Here is a 24,639-nt window from a genome sequence, read left to right on the forward strand (position 1 = left end):
AATCTTTGCAAGTTGTGTATATGAAACTGGCTGTCAAAGTCATTTCCAGCATACAAAACTGTGTTCAACTACATCAAAGAAGAACAACAACTAATAAGTGGATCTTGTTCCTCTACTTGCTCACGGTTCTGTCTTTTCTGATAACATAGAAACAAAGAGGCATTTTTTATTCCTCCTATTGCATATTCAAGTGTATAAACAGAGAGAAAGAGAAGCACCACCTTCTTTTTATGTGTCTAAATGTGCGGCATGATATTGGACTAAGGAGGATTAAGTGCAGATTTGGCAAAAACTATAGTGACGTTGTGGATCTGCATCATCATGGATCTCTTGGATTTGCTTCTCTTCATACAACATTGGATAGTGCAGATGCGAATCTGCCGATACAGCTAAGTGTGTTTGTTATTATACCTTTTGTATAAGATCTTCATGCTTACGTGATATCCTGCAAAAAAAAAAAACGTGGAGATGCCCACTCAATGAGAAGGGACCTAACACCTCTCCCAAAGGTTTCAAAATGATAAGCGGGACCAAAACTCGGGAACTCAAACCTAGAAATCACCAAAATCTTGAAATCCTGTATGTTAATCTGAAACTTCTAAAGAAAGGAATTTGCTCCTAGCCACACATCATCCAGCACAACAATATAGGGCCATCTTCTTTAACTTCCACAATCAGCTTCCTTAAGCCATCAACTGCTTCAGAATCCTTCTGGTGCTTCGTAACCGCCGTGATGGAGTAAAGTCTGTACAATGGTCCTAAAGGTAGAACACTTAAAACGACGCAGAAGAAGATATACACGAACTTCTCTGCAAATTAATGGAAACTAAATGAGAACCCAGAAATACAAATTCAAGAGAAATAGTGAAAAAAAAAGAAGACTTTCAAAACCTTTGATCTCTTCATCATGGCAAAGCTGAGTAGCCAATGTGGTTTTCCCGCACCCGAGAGGAGCAGAGACCACGAGATCATCATCACCATCATTAAGGAGCTTCGTCTTTACCTTCGTCAATGGCAAAGACGGGTTGTGAGGACTCATCCTACTCTCAACCCTCTCTTATGTATAGGTTTGATGTGAAGGAAACCGATAGGTCGGCATCGTTATTGGGTTAAATGAGAATAACATTTATTGGTGGAATTAAGATGAATATGTTGAACGATGGGGAAAACCAAGCGTTGATAGGAAAAACCATTGTGTGTTGCAGAGTAAGATTAGCGGAGGCGGCAAAGTTGCATAGTCAAGAACGATAACAATGATCAGCCCTAATCTAGTAAAACACAAAACATAAAGTTTGGTTTCAGATAAAACGCAGAGTTTAGTTTAATAAACAACTTTCTTTTAAAACCAAGTTGACTTAATAATCAGGGTACCGAAATCAGGTGGCGTAAATTGTCAAACCAAACACACTTAATGACCAGCCAGACCGAAAAACGTGGGCCCCCTCATTATTAAAAAAATCGAAGACCTGTCTGACGTGTCCATTTAAATGTTCTTCATTGGCTAATTTTTTTTTGAGGACGTAGCAGCCTCACCATTGAGTATATTGTGCTTCTAGTATTGTGATTTTAAAATAGATTAATTTTATAATAGAATTGAATTATATTCAGGGACACTTTATTTTAAAGAAAAAAATATAATGATGAACAGAAAGAAAATATATAGTAAATTCAATTTTCTCTCTATTATAAAATGAAAATAGAATATCACTGGAACATATTTATTGTAAATTCTATTTAAGAGTGAAAAGTAAAATATCATTGGATTTTATAAGCGTCCTTGTATATGTCTGAAACATTAATCATGTAAAGTTTGAAGACGTAGCAGCAAATTTAATCAAAAGGGAAAATGTTTGAAGAAGTAATTTTTCGCATAAGTTAGCAAAATAAAAAAAAAATTAACTTCTCGCATACCTTGAATGCATTTTATGATATTATCTAACTATAACCAAAAGAAAGTATCGAAGTTATATCTAGTAACCATATGAATATAAGATCCACCCCGAGTGTTAATGCTTGAGCTGACCTTGATGCAACATAACGAATTGAGCTTCTAAGCAAGTTATAGGTCTTTTATAGGGTCTTTTTTCTCCTGTTCAACGTCTTTTATACAGAGGCAAACTAGACCATTTAATTCATAGGTGCACCTTTGGTAATAAAAATAAAAAGTGCATATAAAAAGGATCGAACGTGGGAAAGTATGGGTGCATAAACTACATTTTACCACAATAAAAAATTTGGAATTTTAAAATAATTGTGGGTGCACTTGCCCCACATCCTGCAGCCTTCGCCACTGCTTTTATAGGTTCAACCATTATGTATTTTTACTTTCGAAGCCCACAAGTAATAGATAACGGTGAGGTTATGATAGAAAATGTTTATGGTCAGAGCTGCGGTAAGAAAATAAATGACTCAAGGTTGATTTTAATTGGTAACTAGAGGAGTTTTCGGATTGGTCGTCTTGATTGTAACTTTTTTAAACCTATGTAATTCTGAATAGCATTTGTATTCATGATAAGAAATTAGAAAATCATCAGGGCAACAACTGAAATAAACTCTTCTCCGTCCACGACAAAAGGAACATCAAATCACTGTGAAAAAAAAGTAAAGAAACATGTCGAGTATCGACCAACGACATCAAAGCTAAACAATGTATGTTCCAACTCAAATCACAGAGGTACGTACAAAGGTTTAGTGTTTCCATGTCAGGTATTTAGTTTTCAACGGAGATTGCAAATCAAGAATGATTTAACACAGAACATCAAGACGTACGTAAGGAAACAACTCATGATTCATAGTTGCAATCAAATATCTTCCCATCGATGTGCATAATCATCATCAACAAGAAAATTCAAAAGACTGAACACATGAACTGGGGAAGACGCTGTTTTTTTCTTTATAATTTTGCACACAAAGGATAAAGTTCAGATGATTAATCGAACAGCATCATCATCATCACCATCAACATAGACCAATTTTATCATAAATTTGAAAAAAGTTTGAGAACGACAATGGATTCCCCCAAGATACATATTTTAGTAATAGAAGGGGCAAAGATTTTTGAGCAGACCAGAAGAAGATTCCGGAAGCTACTAGAAGCAAGTGCCTTCTGGAGGTTGAACAAGCTTACGGTTATGCGACGCAGCCATTTCTTTCTTCAGTTGTACCAGTATATTCTCCATCGTGTACTCCCTCTGCCAGTTCGCAAGAAGTCCAAACTTCTTTGGATCCACCTACACATATATGCCGAAGCTAAGTTACAAGTGCATGTCAAGGAACAAGTGATGGCAGTATGGTAAACTTTTTAAGCTTACCACTCCGGTTTCATGGTTGACACAAGTCATGTTGACCCGTGAATGGAACCTGACGGTTGGGGGTTTCTCAGGGTAATCTTTGTCACAGAAGAGCTTCAACTGATAGATCCTACCTTCATGAACAGTCTGCGCATAGGAGGACATACAAATTGGTATCTGTTAGTGCAACAATCAAGCAGGTAATGAATTTGCATATAATGAAGGAGAAAAAGAAAAAGATATAACTACGTTGTGGGGACCGATGATAGTGCCAGTCCAAGAGCGCATGTAGATGTCATCACCATCGTCCATTCCATAGCTCACAGTTCCATCTCCAATACCTTTCTCCCCACGTTCAAGCTCCTCCAACAACCGGAAGTTTCTCGGAACTATATTTTGCAATAACAACAAGCATAAGAAACCAAACCAATCAAACTTTTAATCAAAGCAGCGAACATAAACACATCAGATTAATCAATTATCCACAAAAAAACTCCATAAACAAAGTTCCCAAAGAGACGAATAAAGATAACTTCAAGAATCTCCCACAAAACTCAATAAGAACTCTAGAGACAGAAAGATAAAGACTTGCTATCTTCTAAGGTCATGGAAGCAATCAAACTCCAGAAAACGATAACACTTTACACAATCAGGGAATCATTCTCAGCGATTTGTTAGAAATCATCAACGATCAATCATACATACGAACATAGATCATAGAACTAGTAGATCGATGAATCCTATGGAAAACATCTCGACACCTATCGATCTAAGCCAGTTCGAATTTTGAAAACCCTAAAACCCAATTAGGATTACCAAAACCCTAGAAAATCGAAACAGAGACGATAAATAGAGATGAAGGAGTCGAAATTGTTTACCGACGACACTCGATCCTCCAGAGCCGAGAGTCATGCTCGATCAAGTTTGTGGATTTGATTCGATTTGAGTTTTGAGATCTGAGCTCTGATCGTGCCGAGAGAGACGAGATTGGGAGAGAATCTTTGGTGAAAAGACAGAAAGCTAAAATGCGAGGGGCAAATTGGGTATTTTATATTAGTGGTAGCCGGTAAAAGTTTAAATTTGCAATTCTACTACCTTAGGAATCTATATTCTGTCGTATAATTCCTTAAGATTACACCAATTACATACGCATCCCTTTTGTAACTTTCAGAATCATATGATTTGAGTCCACTTTCTTTCCAGTTTCATTTCCCACTTCCTTTCTTTTGTTACAGCCAGGCCTGCGACTTCGGTTTTCAAAAACCGAACCGAACCGAACCGAACCGTCGGTTTTCGGTTAACCGAAGTTTTTAAAAACAATTCCGAAATAAACCGAATGAAATTTCGGTTCGGTTATCGGTTTATTTCAGTTTTCAATTTTATTTCCGAAAATAACCGAATTTTTAAATTTTCGGTTAATTTTGGTATAATTTTTCCAAAAGATTCGGATATTTTCGGTTAAATTCGGTTATTTCGGTTAAATTCGGTTATTTTTGGGTTATTCGGTTATTTCGGTTAAATTCAGTTATTTTTGGGTTATTCGGTTATTTCGGTTAAATTCAGATATTTTTGGTTATTTTCGGTTTTTAATTTTTTTTTTTTTGAAAATCAAAAACCGAACCGAACCGAACCAAAAACCGAATTAATTTTCAAAACCATACCGAATTGAAAACCGAACTGAACCGAAAACCGAAAAAACGGTTCGGTTCGGACAAAAATCTCAGGCCTAGTTACAGCCTTACATGGGATGTGACCCAGTCAACCCGAGCAATTTCTTCGGCCTTTAGTGGGCTAGAATATGTTTATATGGGCTTTTTTTTTTCTTCTCTGGGTCTCAATTTCAAATTTTCGTTAAACGACATTACAATCTTATAAGATTTTCATCCCACGGGATCTAATATCACCCAGTAACACTTTGAAGGATTCTTCTCTACCCGAATCAATCCGATAGTGCGTTGTTCACCACTAAGAGAACATGATCATCCCACTACTCGGAATAAAGTCTCTTAACCCCTAAATTAGACCATACGATACGAAAGCAGTGGCAAAAAAAAACGGACAATGAAACTTAAACTGAATTATAGTATAACGAACAAGCAATTGATCTTCCAATAATCCAAGTCAGTTCGAGTATCAATAGCCTCAACACCTAAAAGGCGCATTAGAGCCTCAGTTCATACCCGTCGTCTTCCACTGCCTTGATCCTTAGCCAAAAAACGGACAGCTACATCCAGATTGAAAGAAGGACCTTGACGATCGGTTGGAATGACTGGTACCTCGAATCACAGCTTCAGGAGGTGCGAAACTCATACCACTGGGATGACCTCAGACCAAACACCGGCGCAGGGAAGTAGAGCTCCGCCATGCTTTCCAACCAAAACCAATCCTCCGGTTGACTACTCCATCGGCTTGTATCTTGGAGTGTGGTGTCCCTGAGAACCAGAGAACAATCCTCCATCCACTGCACTGTGAATCTCTTTTTCGTCTGACTCACCTCCACACTAGGAGGTAGATCCGTGATAGACAAGTTGTCAGATCCGTTCACGAGCCATCGTCTATAAGCAGTCATCGGGGATCTGAAATGGAGAAAACTAGATCTGACAGGTTATTCAATCCTAAACTCTGAATCATCTCTTCTTGGTCGTACATAAATCCTCACTGTCTCTCCAAAGAACTCTGGGAACTGTCACCGTCAAGCGAACCGCGTCTCCACGAGGGCTCGAGCTAGCTTAGAAAGGCAAGCATATCGACTAGGGTTGATCGAGGAGGAGAAGAGCAAAGGGGAAAGAAATTCGCCTCCGGCACCACCACAACGGCAGGCCGGAGCTAGGGTTTCAGGTTGAAAGAGACGGCTTCTTTGTTACGATGGGAGAGAACGAGAATTTTTTGTTTATATGGACTTTAATGTTATGTATAATAAGTATGTACTAAGTGTTTTATAAAATTAAATATATATATATTTTTATTACTGAAATATTTTCTTACGTTTTAATTTTTCATATGTTAAGATTTTGATTGTTTACGTTTACTATACCTTAAATTTTAGCATTTCTTGATGGTACAAAGAAGTTTCAATTTTTTTACAAATTAGAAAGAATTTGTAAAACTGATGGAGGGTCTTTAAAAAAATGTAGAAAACTCAAACAAACTTAATATATATATATATATATATAATTTAGATTTGATGGCAAATATAAAATAAACATTATATCTAGAATACCTTTTTTTATAACTATGGTGTGATTTCAAAAGTTTTCTAGGTTCAAAGACTAATCACCACGAGGCCTGCATAATCCATATTTTCTTATCACTTAAAACGTCTCGAGTGGCCGGACTCGAACCCAGGTGGCGGTTCTCACGGGCATAAGCCCTTTACCGCAAAAGCTGAAGGCTCCGGTTAATTCTAGAAAACTATTTAGCTAGATGAAAATAAATTAATTAATTTACTCGAAATCTAATTAAGTGAAGACATAATCAAAGCAATGCCATTGGTATTTTTCAGTTCTATAAAATTTAAATAAATCCAAGGGAATGTGCATATTTAAAATAAATTTAGAAATTTTAAAGCTGATGAATATTCATTAAATAATGTAATATCCCTCTTAAGAGTATAACTAAATCAAAATTTTGTATATTTTATTTTCAGATTTTTTATGGTTATTAAATCAAAACATGAAAGAAATATTCTGTTTTAAGTAGTCGTTGATTAGCCCAATAAACATTAATCTTGAATTCTAAAAATGAAGATGTTTTATTCAATGTTTCCGTTGTTTTAAGTCAAACTGAATGACGATAAAAATAAAGCGATATCATTAACCGCCTACCATCACATTTGTTTTATTTATTTTATGTTTTCCATTGTTTGTTCAATCATAAATCTGTTTTTAAAGTTTCTAACATATTTTTCGTGTATATTGGCATTTGTGTTGTTTTTAATATCTAGAAACTATACCAAGAAAATCACACGTAAACGTACTTACGCAGACGCGAAAGCGTTTGTAACAATCAAACCTTCACTTACAACTTGCATTAAAATCAGCCCGCTTTCGTGTTTTCTTCTCTTGAAACATGAAAACAAGATTGTAGAAGATCTCGATCTCACTTCTATGGTTTCGTATGATTGAATCTTGTTTCTACGTGCGCACGTTCGCGACTCCCTAACACGATCGACTCGAGGTTCGTTGATAAGCAAAGAAGAAAAGTACGATGCACACAAGACGTTTTAGAGTTCCCTGTCAATCGACGAGGTACATCTCCTTCAGAATCGGTAATCCACTAACTCTCTCTTAGTGTTTACAAAAGCTTATCTCTTTCGAGTTACAAGAATGGTGATCTCTCTCTGTTTCAGGTTTATAAAGAGAAGACGATCACCGTTAGAGTTTGTTACGCGGGTTCTAATCTCCTGCGACGCACCCACAAACAAAACTCTAACGCCCCGGGCCTGCTCATTAATTCACCAAGGTCCAATCATGCTTCTGTTTTCTTCAGGAAACCCAATTGACATTTTCAGCTTAGTCGAGCTCCACACTTCTCACAAAGACGAACCAGGACGATATAAACAGAAACGATTTCTGTCAAACATATATAGCTTAAGAAAAAGGGTGATACTTGATTTGATTCTTATATATAAGACTTTACATATTCACCATGCATAGAGAAATTCCCAATATTTCAAATCCAAATCAAAATCATAACTCATAACAAATTCTCTAAAACATGATCAAATCATTGCATTTGCACTTAGGGCAACAAATCCTTGCTAGTGAGACCAAAACATACATAAAACATCTACGACATCCCACCACCACCATTACAGGCGGTTCCTCAATCCACGACGAGGCAACCTCTTCCTTCATTTCCTCCGTGGTCGATAGGCACGAGCTAGCCGATGATAATGTGCTGCTCGGAGGCGATCCTCCTCCAAACCTTTTATTAGCAACCACCGACTCTGCCGTTCTCCCCAATGGCTCCACTCTGGCTCTTTTGCCGTTCTTGTTTCTCATTTTTCAAACTTCGAACTTGTCGAGAGGATTTTTTTTCTTTGTGTTGTTCTAGGTGAGAGGGGGGGGATTAAGAGTTGAAGGCTTCTTAAAATAATGTGTATATTTATATAAGGACGAAGAAGAGCTTATTATGACAAATAATAAATTTTCGTTGAATAAAGTAATTTTATGTTGGGGACAGAGAAAATGACATTGTTTATTTAGTAATTAGTTTATTATTAACTGGAATTGGGGAAAATAGTAAAGTAGAGTAGAGACCAGACAACTATATGAAACAGAAGGTAATTCATTAAACAATGTCAATATATCTCTGCATTTAAGCAAGCGCAGCAAACCATTTATTGTTTAAATGTTGAGGGGATGAGTATGAAATGTTTCAAAACAAAAATTAATTTGATTGGTAAAGATAGAACTATGTAATATAAAAACTGTTTGTATAATGATAAACTTCATAATTTAAGAAAATACATAAAATTACGAACGAAGGTTATAAAATAGGAAAAGCATTTAAAGATGTTTTATGAAAAGTAAAGTGATTAAAGTATACTAAATTGTTTAAATAATAATCTTTAGTAGATTTGATTCATTTGAAAACGGTTAAGTGAATATGAAAATAATAGGCGGTAAAATTTTATGTATAAATTTTTATTATGTTAATACTTTAAAATATTTTTTGAAAAAAAATCAAATCTAGAGCAGGATAGTTTGATAATTTAGGTAAATATCATTTACACAAACCATATTTTCAGATCGATATTATTTCACTTCTTACTTATATTTTGTTTTAAATTTTTGAACATTTGCTTAAAATCATTTTGTTTTAGTTGTATGTCCACCAGCTAATGATACTCTCTACTTGTATAACCCATTAACAAAATTTGACCTAACATGTAACTAATACTCGTATTTAATACAAGAAGCCAATAACTAAAATACAACAGACCTCAAAGAGAAAACGCGGATATATAGCTGTTAATAACTTAAGAATCTCATGTATTTAATGCTTCATAGTTAAGATGATAATGAAAATAATTTAAAATGATTTATAGGCAAAAAATGTTAATGGCAATAATGGCAAAGGGTTTCATTTAGAAGCCCAAAATGGGTTGATTTGTAGAAGAAAGTAAGAAACATCCCTATTTTCATTTTTAATTTGCTTCACAATTACAAAAGGATAAAAGCTGGAAAATGTTTTTTTTTTCCAACGGACATGTTGTTTTAGGAAGAAAAAGGTTTAAGAACTGTAGCATTATAAAAGCTTTCTTTATAGGACTGTTAGTTATGAATCTTACATGTAGTCGTTTCTCGTATTCTATGTGATGTAAATAGCTAAAGTATATGAAACAAGCACAAAATCTAATGATCTAGTTATAATGTAACGTTTATAAGTATGTTCAAATAGGGCTTTGTTAACAACAACAACAAGTTTTCTTCAAAAATAATTAGAGAACAAAATGTCAAATACGATCATTGACCTTCCATGAAATATAATACCTCAGCATCAGTTATTTCCCATGTGAAGGTATTTAATGAAATTTAATGATAGCTTTAAAACGATAATACTAGTTTACTTGTTTTCTTAATTTATCCCATGTCCAGTTCATTACGAATCTGAAGAGTGAAATGAACAACATCTTGCTTTCGTTTTTTTCTTCGGCAAACAGGTTCTTTCTTTATTTAGTTATGTTTCAAGTCATATAATTATATATAAGTTACTAAGAATATGAGTTTGATTCCAGGAGTGAAATCATAAAGTTGCACACTTCGTGCAATGTATAAATAAATTATGAAGCTTCTAGTGTTTTATTTAAGTATCGTATTTGATATCATATGTTGTTACAGAAACAAAAGGTTGTGTCATCTTAAGTCAAAATACAAGCAATAACTAAAGTTGGAAAAAAAAATACAAGCAATAGTTCTAAATTTGGCTCATTTCAAGATTGGTCGATTGTAGCCAGAACCGCTTCTACATGAAAAGTTTGAAGCAATGATGCGAAGGTTGAAATGAAAACTACATTTTTTTGGGTGTAAAACAACATTTGTTTAATCAAATAAGTTTGAAGTTATGTACGCAGAGGCATGCTTAATGTACATTTAAAAAGGTCATTGCCTCAGACCCCAAGAAATGATACGAATTATGGGGTTCCATTTTCATGAAATGTTGTGTATCATACTGATTATAGCTATACAACATTAAATTTTATTTGTCTTCATCCCAAGTTTGACACCCTAAGTTAATTATAGTTTTCTTTGTTTTCCAAATAAGATTTTAGGAAAACGAAATATTTTTTATGTTGTCAAGTTTCCAAATGGAAAATATGTATCTCCAAATAGGAAATCTAAATATACAAATAAATAAAGAATACAAATATCAGTTAATTTTAAATATATTCTCTATTCAATTTGAAAATTAAAGATTTAAATATACTTTCTACAACTAGGTAGTAACTCGCGCTTTGCGCGGAATAAGATGTCTATATTAATGTTGAAATTATATATTATGATTATGTATAACATAAAGTATACATAAAGCAATAGTTAGGTAGAACTAAAGGTACGATTGTTATCACTTATCAGGAGAGAAGCCAGAAACTTTTTATAATGGGTGCACTATTATTAAAATTTGATATACGGTGTTTGCAAGTCTGAGAAGAAGCTTTGGAAATTTTTTTTTATATTTCGCCTATCACATTGTAGTAGTTATGGACTTAGGGATTTAACAAATAAAATCGAAAAAAATGGATCAATAACATATTATAAGCAAAACAATAACCGCGTGATTTCAGAAATCTAAGGATCAAACAAAATATCCGAACAGCCTTCAACTGCTGTTAGATGTCTGAAACTACCTATAAAACTCAATAATTCAGTTCTGATCATTAAACAATAACATGTTACGTGATAAAACAATATCTTTGAAAAATACTAGGTCCTACTTCTATATAGTGGATACACAAAGACCGTCGAACCTAACGTTTACGTGATAAATCATTAACTTCGAAAAATATTAGCTCCTACTCTATAAACTAAACAATGTACCACCAATATTGTGATTATTATGTAGGTGAAATTATGATACACATATACATTTTGCTACACCAACGCTGCAAAACGGTCAGGCTGTTCCGAGCTGCGATCTTTTGTGTAACATATGTGTAAGCTGTCTTTCATTTACGAAAAACTGGCTGACCAATTTTAAAGTGTTCTGCTCATATCTCGTTGGCATCACGTAAACGTGTCCGTCCTAAATTATAAAAGCTGTTCCAGATGCGACCAACATGTGAGACTTGCTGGTGGGTCGTTCCTGAAAGTTTCTTCTCATCTTCAAGGTCGTCTAATGCAGAGCTCTCATGGCGGCGAATGTGGTGACACTCGCATGCTTATATTGCTTGCTCGAGAAGATTAATACACTAAGCCGAGACGATTTACAGTGATTCAATATCCACGAAACAGAGATCACCTCATCGAGCAGTAACAAAACCGAGTACGACACATTTATTTAGAAATAGATTTTCAACGTCTTCTTTCAGCAATGCGAGGCGGTTCTCAAGAACGTGAGTCCTCTCCTAAATGCATGAAGGCAGGTATGGAGGAAAGGGTTCTTTCTTTAACACTTGGCATCGTTCTAAAGTTTCATCGCTTTGTCGTCTCTACGGATCTGTTGACTTAAGAACTGCATTGGTTTAAAAGAAGTTGTTAAATGTATTAGGATGTGTATTTTCATCTTTAAAGTTGCATTTGAATCAAAAAGGTATATACTTATACATTTTGGCAATTTATTTTAAACCATTGCAACTCTTAAGATGAAAATACACAATATTAAAATGAAAAGTTACATTTTAAAATACATTTTGACAAGTTCTTTTAAACTAATGCAATTTTAAGATTAAAAGATACATTGTTAAAATGAAAAGATACATACTTTTATATTTTGACAATTTTAATAAATCAATACAACTCTTAAAATAGAAATACACAATTTTTCGACATTAATTGGGATTGCTAATATTAATAGATATGAACTAAGCAGCTTACAATTTTCAGCTTGGTTGGGTTGAAATTCAGAAGAGTACGCCATAAACTTAGTGTGAAAGAATCTGACTCAATCTAGCTTCGGTATCTCTCACTCTCTTTGTTAACTCTCGTGTGTTTAACTACTCTTAATCACTCGTGTGCAGGTCGCGATTCCAGAATACGATCAAGCAAAGTAAACGTAAAAAAATAGAAAGAGACGACACAAGCAACGTTTTAGAGTTTCCTTTCACATCGGACACATCTCCTTCAGTATCGGAACCTGGTAATTCACTATGATGAGTGTTTACAGAAGCTTTCTCTCTAGAGCAACAATGACACTCTCTCTCGGAGGTTGTTATCCTCTGTTTCTCGTCTTCTTTTTATATAAGACGAGCTACACTCTTGGGTCTAACTCAATTGATCACTTGCGGCCCAACTAACTTCATCTTTGCTTTTGTCTTCAGGTTTCACGGACTGCAAGACCCAAGCCCACTGGACTAGGTCATGAGTCGAACACCACATCTCACACTTAGGTAGTTAAATGGTTTCAATTATTCTATTTTTTTCATGTCAATACTTGATACGTCAATGTTCATATATGTAGGTTCATCAATAAACATGAACTTAGTATGTCTGAAAACACAAATTTGTGAGAATTCATATTATTTGTAGTTGAATTATTTTAAAGAGAAGGTGTATTATGCATAGTTTTACTTTTGAAGTTATGATCTTGATTACCTTACACTAGTATAATATTTTATGTGTTCAAAACATGTCCATGATGGTTGATGGAAGTCTCACCATTAATATTTTAAGTGAAATATATCTGCATTTGCTTCCAATATGTAAACAAATTAAAAAAATCATACTTCAGAAAAGTAGTATCAATGTTCTATAACATTTTTTTTTGTAAAATGTAACACGTCCTTTTTCGTTTGTGTTTTGGGTTATATTATACAACTAGATTAAGATCTGCGTCTTGCGCGGAATAAACATTATATATATAAATTATTTTATGTATTATATGTTCTTACATATTATGAAATAATAAATATATATTGAATAATTAAAAGTCAGTAACTATTACATATATAATTAAATTGGTGTGAACGTATAAATCAATTTTATTAATCCAAACAATTTTTTTTAAAAAATTTGATAGGATATGTAGTAAAATTTAAATGATATTAACATACATAGTATATTTTTAATATTAATGTCTATTTTATTTTTTTATTTTTTTAAAATGATGCTTTCCACTCATATGTTTTTTTTTATCATGTGTATTTTTAATAGCAAAAACTTTAAATTACTGATAACAAAAGTTTAATTTAGAATGATATATATACATATATATTTTAAATCTTAATGATTAATTAAATTATACTTTTACTTATATGATTTTGTAATCATTTGTATTTTGTCATAACAAAAATTTTAAACCATGGATCGCAAAATTTGAATGTGAAACTTTTAACAGTTTTAGTAATTTATAGTCATTTTTAAAAATTCAAAATATAAAATATATAGAAAAATGTAAATTTTTATAATATGGTTATTGTGTTTTTTAAAAAAATATTTTAATAGTTTAAAATTAAACAAATTTGATAGAAGATACATTTGTTTTATCAGATCTTTATTATTCAAAATCATTAATTTTCATATATACTTTACCCACATTAGGCAATTCCGTAATATTTATCTAAGGAAATAATAAATGACATTAATAATGAATTTATGGTTAGTTTAATAAAAAGTTTATATATAATTAGATGGACCAACTCATTTCTCTAATAATTCTAAGAATCATCTTAGTGATGACATGTGACTACAAAAAAAAGTTGTAATATTTCACAAATAATATATATGGGATTAACAGATGTATACTAATTAATCAAAACATAACCACCATGATACAAAAAGAATCGCAAACAAACAAGCGACATGATCCTAATTACACACAGTAATTTTCAAAGTTGAATAGCAAAAACAAAAAAAATGTAAAAATACCAACGAATACCCAATCTTAACAAAATTTCTCCATGCTGTGTAATTCTCCACCTACATTTTAATTGAAAGCCATTAAAAAGGGTACAGTATATTAGCATCATGAAAAATGCACAATCGTAAGCAAGCATGTTGGTGTTTCGAAAAAAAAAAAAAAAAGAGTAGCAAGCATATAAATATATCAACGAACACAAAATCTAAATAAGATAGGATGTTAAATGAAAGATGTATAGCATCTGACAGTTTGGCCGAGTGGTCTAAGGCGCCAGATTTAGGCTCTGGTCCGAAAGGGCGTGGGTTCAAATCCCACAGCTGTCAACCTTTTTGAAATTTTACTTTTGCTCCTTCTCTCAATTTAACCCACAGCTCGCCGGAGAGAATCGCAGAAAGGAAGTGCTGCTTCAATGGCGACGAGAACTCTGACGAACCGATTCGAATCTCGCTTTTTGATTCGCCTCCTCGAATCTCCGTCTCTGTTCACGAGCTCCAGATCCCTTCAAACCCTAGCCTACGAAGAAGTCAGAACCTCCTCCGGCGACCGGAAACACGAATCCACAGCTCTCATCCTTCACGGCCTCCTCGGCTCGAGCCGTAACTGGCGATCGTTCTCTCGCTCTCTCGCGTCGTCTCTCTCCGTCTCCTCTCCCTCCGGTATACCCCCACCCTCTCTTTCTTTTGGATTTGTCGATTTCTTATCTTGTTTTTTTGTGTGTAAAGATTGGAAGATGATGCTCGTGGATCTGAGGAACCACGGGAGATCTACGGAGGTGGAAGGGATCAACCCGCCTCATGATCTTGTGAACTCGGCCAAGGATTTAGCTGATTTGGTGAAGGCGAGTGGGTGGAACTGGCCTGATGTGGTGATTGGCCATTCGTTAGGAGGCAAAGTCGCGCTGCAGTTCATGCAGAGCTGTGCTCGTGGTGATTATGGTCAATCTGCTTCTCCTCCTAAGCAGGTTTTGCATTCAAAGATGATCACTTTTTTGGATTTCCTAATGATGTCACTGCCTTTATTCGTTTGGTAGTTTTGTAATGGTGTTAGTCTCTTTGGTGCAGAACAGCTTTGGGTGTTAGACTCTGTCCCTGGGGAAGTCAAGGCTGAACAAAGTGATGGCGAAGTTGAGAAAGTTCTGATGACGTTGCAGAGTTTACCTTCTCCAATCCCTTCACGCAAGTAAAGTCTTAGTCTTTCCTCTCAACCCTTTGATTTAGCTTTTGCTGCGGGTGCGTGCATATGCTTGGGGAATGAATACGACGTTTGTGTGAATCAATGAAGCTCCTTTCAGCTTGCAATGTATGTAAATCTAACGTTATGCCACTCAAATACATTAATTTTGTGATTTCTAGGTGGCTCGTGGATCATATGGTGGAGCTTGGGTTTTCAAGATCGTTATCTGAGTGGATTGGCACCAATCTCAAGAGATCTGGAGACTCGGAGACATGGGCTTTTAATCTCGACGGAGCTGTTCAAATGTTCGAGTCTTACAGGTTTTCTTGCTCTCATCATAAGAGCCAAACCAATGATTCTAGTTCTGTCATGACCTTCCTTTTAACGACTTGTCGCTTGCCCATTGCAGGGAGACTTCGTACTGGTCTTTGCTAGAGAATCCGCCAAAAGAGACGGAGATTTCTTTTGTGATTGCAGAGAAGAGTGACCGATGGGACCAGGATACAACCACGCGGCTTGAAAGAATTGCTAAACAGAGACAGAGTGTCTCAGATGGGAAGGTGGCGACTCATGTTCTCCGTAACTCTGGTCATTGGGTCCACACAGACAATCCAAAGGGACTCCTAGAGATTGTGAGTTCCAACTTCTTGTCTACACAGAAGTAGACGATGCACCGTTCCAAAACTGCAGCAGTCTTTGATTGAGTTACCTCTCTTCTCTTCTCCTGTATTCATATGCAGAAATAGCGAATTCAACCAAACTATTTACATAATGCACTACGAAAAATCGTTTCTGATTTTCGAGATGCTATTTGTTATTATATGCACTTGTTTGTTATTTATGCATTTGTATCCGATGTCTCTGATTTAGAGACGTGCTTTGGTTACATATTATGAAATGGTATACCGGCCTTTGGTATCATTGGAGGAGGCGGATTCTTGTCAGACGTATTACGTATATAACAGTTTAAAAAAAGATTATGCCCAGTACTCATGACTTAATTGATAGGTCTGAGTCTATTGCACCTATAGATTTTTCCGATATGGCCTCCTACGTGAAATGAACTATTACCCAAGTCCAATCCCTCTAAACCACGATGGAAGAAGCTCTCTCGTGTCGATTCTTTTTTTTTTTTCCTTTGTAGAACTGAATAAAATGCTCACATCTACCATTGTAAAAGGTTAGACTATAGTGGCTGTTCGGGTTCATATATTGGGTATTTCAAATTTTCGGGTATAAAGGTATAAAACTCGTTCGGATATTTCTATACTTCGAATCAGATTCAGGTATTTGTAGTTCGGGTCGGATTCGAATATTTAGATTTTGAAAAAAAAAAATCATTTCTTATATTTAAAAATATACTTTTAACTTAACTGCTTTTTATTTTTTAATAGATTAAATGACTAATAGATTTGGAGATAAAATTGTATGTATATTAAGACACTAATTTGGTTGTTGTTTTGAAATTTTAGATGCATTTTTTTGTTAATGCATAAAACAAGAAGCTTTATATGTATTTTAAGTGAGTAGCAAATGATTTTGTTTGTAATTATATGTAATATTATCTAAAAATATATGTAGCATCAATATAGATATTTTAAATAAAATGAGAGAAATATAAAGTTAAGTATACATATATTCGATCATTTCAGATATCTGAATATTATCCGTTCGGGTTCGAATATCCAATCTCTCCTAATTTAATATATCTTAGAGTAGTTTTCTACTTCGGAAATGGGTTCGGGTATCAGATAAAATGTCCAGGCCTAAAATGTTAAAACTTAAAAGTATACATTTTGTAAATAAATATTGGCAAAGTGTGTTAGGATGTCGATCATTGTAGCTTTAAACCCAGTAAAGACAAGATATGAATTGCAATCAGGCCTGAAAAACGCTTGGCTTTGTTCAACTTAATGGGCCGTAAAGTATTGGGTCACAGTTATTCCGTTCAGACATAAAATCACTACTCTTAACCCTAACCGGGAGATTCTGTCTATTAAAGCCAATTCTGATCTTGTCGTCTCCTTCGCTAGCTGAAGGCGGAAACACACAAGAGAAACCCAAGATTCGAACCATGGTAAGCTTTCTCTAAGAGCATGTTGTTTGTCTTTCTTGGACTTAGTGATCATAAAAAGTTATTTCGTTATATGCTTAGTGTTATTTGGAGTTTTAGTGCTATAAGTTTGTTTCTGAAGCAATCTTTGTTCTTCTGGAGATTGGAATTGTTGGGGTTTTAAGTTGTTGTCTTTGTCCTATTCTTTAGGAAGTTTGTTGTTTCTGTTTCAGTCAAACGTGATCATCGTGTTTGGATCACGCTTGCTATTTCTTAGGAGTAGTTGGTTCATTCTGTTTCACGCTCTGTTTCCTGTAAGGCTATATAGCCATTGTCTTTCTCTTTAATGAACAAGTCAGTTTTCCAGAAGTAACGTCTTGAGATTTACAATCTGGTATCAGAGCATACTTCAAATTGAGAGAAAAAGAAAAGAGAGAATGAGTGGAGAAGGCAATGGCAACGGTGGTTACTCTGCGCCTGCAATTCCCAAATTTGATGGGGATTATGAACACTGGAGCATGGTCATGGAAAATCTCATGCGTTCCAAGGAGTATTGGACGGTTGTGGAATCAGGATACACACAACCAGCAGCTGGAGTAGAGATGACAGCGACACAGAGGAGCACACTTGAAAAGATGAAGCTTGAGGACTTTACTCTCTGCGTTCCTCCGTTCATACCCCTTTGGTTGCTCAACAAAGACCTCTTCTGTTAGTTCTCCTTGCAGAAACGCTGACTTCACGTCCAGCTGATAGACTGTCCAACCCCTCTGAGCTGATAGAGCTAAGATCATTCTGACTGTATCCATTCGTGCAACAGGAGCATAAACCTCTTCATAATCGATTCCATGTTCTTGAGCATAACCTTTTGCTACGAGCCTGGCTTTGTACTTCTCAACCTCTCCATGTTGATTAAATTTGGTTTTGAACACCCATTTGACTCCTATGCTCTTGGCTCCTTGTGGCAGATCAGTTAGAGTCCAGGTGTCGTTCTTCTCTATTGAGTTTATCTCGGAATCCATGGCTCGTTTCCAGTTTTCACTTTGGATGGCCTCCTCGAAGTTGACTGGATCTGTTCCTGCAAAGAATGCAGACTGAACCATCCCTTCTACAAACAAAGCAAACTGGGCCAACTCATTTTCTTCATATTGATCTCCAGTGATATAATCACTTAGTCTTACTGGTGGTCTTGTCTGTCGCCTCCCCGACCCTCTTGAGCCTCTGCAACGTCAGTTCGTGTAGTAGCAGTAGCCATTGGAGATGAGCCAGTGTTGGGATTTTCCACGATCTCATTGTCTCCATCTTCTGCTTCTGGTTCCTGACCAGCTACTTCTTCTGCATTCTCTCGACCGGCATCGTCTTGTGCTTCTTCATTCTCCCACTCCAAGTCAACTTGAATTGATTCCTCATAAGTCGCATCCCAATCCCACTTCTTATCCTCTTCAAAGATCACATCTCTGCTCAGAGTCATCCTTTTGCTTGTGGGATCGAAGAGCTTGTATCCCTTTGATTCTACGCTTAAACCAAACAGAACACCTCTGCGACTCTTGTCTTTAAGCTTTGTTCTGTGTACATCAGGAATGTGTGTATGAACGATGCAGCCAAAAACTCTCAAGTGTGCCACCGATGGTTTGATTCCACTCCATGCTTCCTCTGGTGTAACATCCTTTACAGAGCTCGTTGGGCATCGATTCAGAAGGTAAAATGCCCAGTTGACAGCTTCTGGCCATAACACTTTTGGAACATTCTTCTCCACCAACATGCTCCTCACCATGTTCATCACTGTTCTGTTCTTCCTCTCTGCGACACCGTTGTGTTGTGGTGTGTAAGGCGTCGTCAACTGCCTCTTGATCCCACTGTCTTTGCAGAACTCATTGAACTCACTTGAAGTAAATTCCCCACCACGATCTGTCCTTAAGCACTTGATGCGCAAGCCAGACTGTTTCTCTATGCCGCTCTTGAACTGCTTGAAAGTGGCAAACGCATATGCTTTGTAGACCAAGAAGTATACCCACGCCTTTCTACTAAAATCATCGATGAAGCAGATCAAGTACCTCTTTCCACCATTAGACGTTGGAGAGATCGGACCGCAGATGTCAGAGTAAATAAGCTCAAGTTTCTTTGATGCTCTCCAAATGGCTTTCTTTGGCATGATCTCTCGGTGTTGCTTCCCCTTTAAGCAATCAGTGCAGACCACCTCTGTTTCAGCAAAGTCTGGCAAACCATTCACCATCTCTTTGTTCTTTAGTGTCTTTAGGCCTGAGTAGACAAGATGACCATACCTTTGATGCCAGAGCATAAACTTGTCTTGAGAATCAGTTTGAAGACACATCATTGCCATGTTGGTTTCATTCTTCGAGAATAGTGCAAACATTCTATTTGTTGACATATTGCTTTGGATGATGAGACCTCTCGAAGGATGATAGATTCTGCATTCGTTGAACTTTATCAGGATCTCCAACCCCTTCTCCTGAAGTTGTCCAATGCTGAGAAGATTATTCTTCAAGTCTGGAACATAGAGAACATCTTGCACAAGGTGACTCACTCCTTCAATCGAGAGTCGTATGTTTCCTGCTCCCATAACCTTCATTTGTGAGTGATTCCCTAGTCGGACCGTCTTCTTGATCCCTTCATTCAGCTCGCTGAAAAGAGATAACTCTCCACACATATGATTGCTGCAACCTGAATCAAGAAACCACACATCGTTGTGATGCTTCTTTTGTGGTTCTTCAATGTGTGCCATAAGAGACAACTGAGAACTCTCTACTTCTTCTTCTTTTTGTATTTCTTCAACGTATGTCATGAGTAGCATCTCTTCCACCTCTTCCTCTGCGTAATTTGCTTGACACTCAGACTGAAAGTGACCAAGTTTGTGACAGTTGTAGCATTCAACTGTTGCCTTGTTGAAGATACGACGTCCTCTGCCTCGACCTCTTCCTCCACGGAACGCAAAACCTGATCTTCCTCTTCCTCTTCCTCCATGATAGTCATCTGTTACAGCAAGTGCTTGCTCTTCTCCACCATCCTTCTTGAACTTATGCTCATGCACAAGTAGAGAACTCTGCAAAGCATCAACAGAGAGGCTATCAACATCCTTTGATTCCTCAATGGAGCACACAATGTAGTTCCATTTGTCAGTGAGGATTCTCAGGATCTTCTCAACGATCTTGACATCCGACATGTCTTCTCCACAGTTTCGCATCTCGTTTGCGATCACCATTACTCGAGTGAAGTACACATCAACAGATTCACCTTGTTTCATCGCCAAGATCTCGAAATCTCTGCGAAGCCTATTAAGTTGCGCCCTCTGCACCCGAGCGTTCCCCTGGCACTTCATCTTCATCGAGTCCCACAGCTGCTTGGATGTCTCCTTCTGTGTTATTGTTTTGAGCAACCAAAGGGGTATGAACGGAGGAACGCAGAGAGTAAAGTCCTCAAGCTTCGTAAAGCTCTTTACGGTCTCAAGCAGGCACCAAGAGCCTGGTTCAGCAGGATAGACTCTTACTTTCGAGAGATGGGGTTTGAGAAGGACGCAAGTGAGCAAACGCTGTTTACCAAAACTAATGAACAAGGTAACACTCTCATCATTAGCTTGTATGTTGATGACTTGATATACACTGGGAGTGATGAAACGATGATGAGAGAGTTCAAGGAATCAATGATGAGAGAGTTTGATATGTCAGACTTGGGGGAGATGAGGTATTTTCTTGGTCTCGAAGTGATGCAGGTTGATGGAGGAATATTTGTAAGCCAGAAAAAGTATGTGAATGAAGTGCTGAGGAGGTTTGGAATGGAAGAGAGTAACTCAGTTTTGAATCCAATCATTCCTGGATTCAAAATTCATAAAGACGACGACGGCGTGAGAGTTGACGAATCACTCTACAAGCAGCTGGTTGGAAGCCTAATGTATTTGACTGCAACAAGGCCGGATGTGATGTATGCTGTGAGTCTCATCAGTAGGTACATGTCAAAACCCACTGAACTTCATCTTACTGCAGCCAAGAGAATTCTCAGATACCTTCAAGGAACGACTGCATATGGAATCTTCTATCAGAAGAAAGGGAATTCAGAGCTTATTGGGTTCACAGACAGCGATTATGCAGGGTGTGTAGAGGACATAAAGAGCACATCAGGATACGCTTTCATCTTGAGCGACGCTGCAGTAGCTTGGTCATCAAGGAAGCAAGCCATCGTCACCTTGAGCACAACAGAAGCAGAGTTTGTCGCAGCTGCTACAAGTACATGCCAACTGATATGGATGAAGAGGATATTGAAGAGGATTGGTTATGCGGGAAGTTCAAGTCCAGTGATTTTCTGCGACAACAGCTCGGCCATAAAGTTATCAAAGAATCCGGTGATGCATGGTAAGAGTAAGCATATTGATGTGCGTTTTCACTTCTTAAGGGACTTGGTCAATGAAGGAGAAGTTCAGCTGAAGTTCTGTGGCACACGCGATCAAGTTGCTGACATATTTACCAAACCACTCAAGCTGGAGGCATTTGAAGATTTCAGAAGTAAGCTAGGAGTGTGTGATGTTTCGACCATAAACTAGTAGACTGTCTAGTTTAGGGGAGGGAATGTTGGGGTTTTAAGTTGTTGTCTTTGTCCTATTCTTTAGGAAGTTTGTTGTTTCTGTTTCAGTCAAACGTGATCATCGTGTTTGGATCACGCTTGCTATTTCTTAGGAGTAGTTGGTTCATTCTGTTTCACGCTCTGTTTCCTGTAAGGCTATATAGCCATTGTCTTTCTCTTTAATGAACAAGTCAGTTTTCCAGAAGTAACGTCTTGAGATTTACAGGAATATGTAATTTAGAATTGAGTTTTGATAAAAAAATGTTTGTAAGAAAATGTAATGTATGGTTTGGGTGAAATTCTGTTGTAGTCGAGGAGAAAGACAAGAGAGCCGAAGGAGGAGACAGTGACACTTGGGCCAGCTGTTCGTGACGGAGAACAAGTCTTTGGTGTTGTCCACATCTTTGCTTCTTTCAACGACACTTTCATTGTCAGTAACTGTCCCTCTTCTTCTTGTTCTGTCATTTTTTAATTCTTGACAGAAGACATTGCTGAGTTCTGTATATCTATAATTTGCAGCATGTGACTGATTTGTCTGGACGGGAAACACTTGTTCGTATCACTGGTAAGCTATCTTTCGTAGATTAATCTAATCTAATACCTATAATTGATTGTTTTATTATGCCATGGTCCTTGAATTCTCTAGTGAGTGTGAGATGATTTGTTCTTATTTTCTTCACTCTCTAGTTGATGAATTCGCTAGAGAATTGCTTTGCGGTCATATATGATATCTAAGCTAAATCGATCAGGCCTAGATGCACTAGTGTGTGGTATATAAAGTTCCATACCCATTGGGGTGTCTTTATGGAAATTGCATTGTTCTTGAATACAAAATTGGCTTGTATTAACTTGTGTAGGTGGGATGAAGGTGAAAGCTGACAGAGATGAGTCCTCACCTTATGCTGCTATGCTTGCTGCTCAAGATGTCGCTCAGCGTTGCAAGGTATAAAAGAGCCCAAGAGTATATGCAGTACTGAGATGGCATTCTTTAAAAGTGTAAATAGTAATCGATTTTGTCTACTTACAGGAACTTGGTATCACAGCCATGCATGTGAAGCTCCGTGCCACTGGTGGTAACAAGACCAAGACCCCTGGCCCTGGTGCTCAGTCTGCACTCAGAGCCGTTGCCCGTTCTGGCATGAAAATTGGTCGCATTGGTAAAACAAAAATGCAAAATCTTCATCTAGAAATGTTTTTTAATTAATCTCTAACATTGTTCTTGTTTGTAAGTGCAGAGGATGTGACCCCAGTCCCAACAGACAGTACCCGCAGAAAGGGTGGAAGAAGGGGAAGGAGGCTTTGAGTACTTTCTGGCCTCAGGTGGAAGATCCTTTTTGGGCTGGGCTCATCCCTTGTGTGTTTCATTTTGTTTTGTTTGGTACATTGAAAAAGAGTTTTTGATTACTATATGCGGCGCTGTTGCTGTCTAAACTCTTCACATATTTATGTTCCTCCTACATGAACATCAAATATTCATTGAATTTGGTTGATTTATTCTATGAAGCAATCAAAATTCATTTCTTTAAATTTATATATTACACTCGCGTTACATACCAACCGAAATTTAGAATGACAGAGACGTCGTCCAATTCTGGTAAGAATTTGGTTGATTTATTCTTATATACATCTTGTGTGTACATGCAATCAAAATTTATTTCTTTATATATTACATTCACATTACATACCAACTAAAGTTTAGAAGGACAAAGACGTTGTCCAATTCTGGTAACCAAATATTCATAGAATTTGGTTTATTTATCCTTATAAACAATTTGTGTGTACATGCAATCAAAATTTACATTCACAATTTATAAACAACTTGTGAATACATGCATTTCTACGGAAGTTGTTTTTGGTTTAAATTTTTAGAGGAACTTTTGGTGTGTCATGTGTGGAACAATTAAGCTAGTTGGAGAGGAAATAGTTGAATTGGATGATAATTGAACCAAAACATAACTACATTTATCACTGGAAACAGAAAAACAAAACTAAGTAGCATTTTCTTTTTCTTTTGGATAGGTCATCTAAGCTTAGTTAAGAAAAAGCTCAAAATATTTATTAGTCTGGTCTGATTTTATGATTGTAAGTTTAAGAAAGACTGAAGGTTTCGTAGGTTGACATGAGGAATTATCAAGTGCTTTGAGGGATTAGTTGTGTGACAATTAAGAAGCAAAACTTGCCCTAAAATAAGAAGCAAAACTTGCCCTAAAATGCAGAGCCGGTCCTGAGTTTGTAGGGGTCCTATTTGAAATTATAAAAAAAAAAAAATTAATTTTTAAAAAGAAAATGTAAATTTTTAAAACAAAAATTTGGTCTAAAATTTATTTTCTTTATAGAAAAATTAAAGTTGTAAGTTTTAATTCATATTTTAATTAATTTAATAGCAATAATATTGTATATTTAATACTTATATTACTATATTAATGTGTATATTATATGTATATTAACTTTTTTTTAAATGTGGGGCCCCATAAAGTAGGGGGTCCCATTCAAATGTTTCGTAAAACTACCCTCAAGCCCGGCTCTGCTAAAATG

General features: G+C 36.3%; 4 protein-coding genes and 1 non-coding gene across 6 annotated transcripts; 3 read left to right on the forward strand and 2 right to left on the reverse strand.

Annotated features, from left to right (window-relative positions):
• Positions 1-2,867: 2,867 nt before the first annotated feature.
• On the reverse strand, positions 2,868-4,336 carry LOC106307909 (ubiquitin-conjugating enzyme E2 variant 1D). Of its 2 annotated transcripts, none has more exons than XM_013745001.1 (4): positions 4,169-4,336; positions 3,540-3,679; positions 3,312-3,437; positions 2,868-3,230 (listed from the first exon to the last, which is right to left on the reverse strand). In XM_013745001.1, the coding sequence occupies exons 1-4, from the start codon at positions 4,200-4,202 to the stop codon at positions 3,090-3,092; spliced, it is 441 nt and encodes a 146-aa protein (XP_013600455.1). In that variant the 5' UTR covers positions 4,203-4,336; the 3' UTR covers positions 2,868-3,089. The 2 variants fall into 2 exon arrangements, with proteins under 2 accessions (XP_013600455.1, XP_013600454.1); XM_013745000.1 differs by having other exon boundaries at positions 3,537-3,679.
• A 3,663-nt stretch (positions 4,337-7,999) lies between these two features.
• LOC106309103 lies at positions 8,000-8,293 on the reverse strand. The gene has a single exon (XM_013746172.1). The coding sequence runs from the start codon at positions 8,291-8,293 to the stop codon at positions 8,000-8,002; it is 294 nt and encodes a 97-aa protein (XP_013601626.1).
• Positions 8,294-14,552: 6,259 nt separating this feature from the next.
• TRNAL-UAG lies at positions 14,553-14,632 on the forward strand. The gene has a single exon. It is a non-coding gene; the product is annotated as a tRNA-Leu (tRNA).
• On the forward strand, positions 14,610-16,403 carry LOC106309517 (alpha/beta hydrolase domain-containing protein 11). The gene is made up of 5 exons (XM_013746562.1): positions 14,610-14,965; positions 15,032-15,270; positions 15,376-15,488; positions 15,662-15,802; positions 15,892-16,403. The coding sequence occupies exons 1-5, from the start codon at positions 14,719-14,721 to the stop codon at positions 16,145-16,147; spliced, it is 996 nt and encodes a 331-aa protein (XP_013602016.1). The 5' UTR covers positions 14,610-14,718; the 3' UTR covers positions 16,148-16,403.
• Positions 16,404-17,481: 1,078 nt separating this feature from the next.
• LOC106308043 (40S ribosomal protein S14-2) lies at positions 17,482-23,598 on the forward strand. The gene is made up of 6 exons (XM_013745153.1): positions 17,482-17,559; positions 22,415-22,534; positions 22,624-22,669; positions 22,962-23,047; positions 23,132-23,261; positions 23,340-23,598. The coding sequence occupies exons 1-6, from the start codon at positions 17,557-17,559 to the stop codon at positions 23,405-23,407; spliced, it is 453 nt and encodes a 150-aa protein (XP_013600607.1). The 5' UTR covers positions 17,482-17,556; the 3' UTR covers positions 23,408-23,598.
• The last annotated feature ends 1,041 nt before the right edge of the window (positions 23,599-24,639 follow it).

This window comes from Brassica oleracea, chromosome C8 (assembly GCF_000695525.1).
Source record: "Brassica oleracea var. oleracea cultivar TO1000 chromosome C8, BOL, whole genome shotgun sequence".
In the NCBI taxonomy this organism is placed as follows: Eukaryota; Viridiplantae; Streptophyta; class Magnoliopsida; order Brassicales; family Brassicaceae; genus Brassica; species Brassica oleracea.

Bases quoted from the DNA above. Each gene is read 5' to 3' on its own strand.
- LOC106308043 (XM_013745153.1), top strand. The intron at 22,535-22,623 runs GTCAGTAACTGT...TATAATTTGCAG, and splicing joins CTTTCAACGACACTTTCATT to CATGTGACTGATTTGTCTGG. The intron at 23,048-23,131 runs GTATAAAAGAGC...GTCTACTTACAG, and splicing joins ATGTCGCTCAGCGTTGCAAG to GAACTTGGTATCACAGCCAT.
- LOC106307909 (XM_013745000.1), bottom strand. From the start codon at position 4,202: ATGACTCTCGGCTCTGGAGGATCGAGTGTCGTCG. The intron at 3,680-4,168 runs GTAAACAATTTC...TGCAAAATATAG, and splicing joins TGGAGGATCGAGTGTCGTCG to TTCCGAGAAACTTCCGGTTG. The intron at 3,231-3,311 runs GTAAGCTTAAAA...ATATATGTGTAG, and splicing joins TCAACCATGAAACCGGAGTG to GTGGATCCAAAGAAGTTTGG.
- LOC106309517 (XM_013746562.1), top strand. From the start codon at position 14,719: ATGGCGACGAGAACTCTGACGAACCGATTCGAATCTCGCTTTTTGATT. The intron at 15,271-15,375 runs GTTTTGCATTCA...GGTGCAGAACAG, and splicing joins CTGCTTCTCCTCCTAAGCAG to CTTTGGGTGTTAGACTCTGT. The intron at 15,803-15,891 runs GTTTTCTTGCTC...TGCCCATTGCAG, and splicing joins CAAATGTTCGAGTCTTACAG to GGAGACTTCGTACTGGTCTT.
- LOC106309103 (XM_013746172.1), bottom strand. From the start codon at position 8,293: ATGAGAAACAAGAACGGCAAAAGAGCCAGAGTGGAGCCATTGGGGAGA.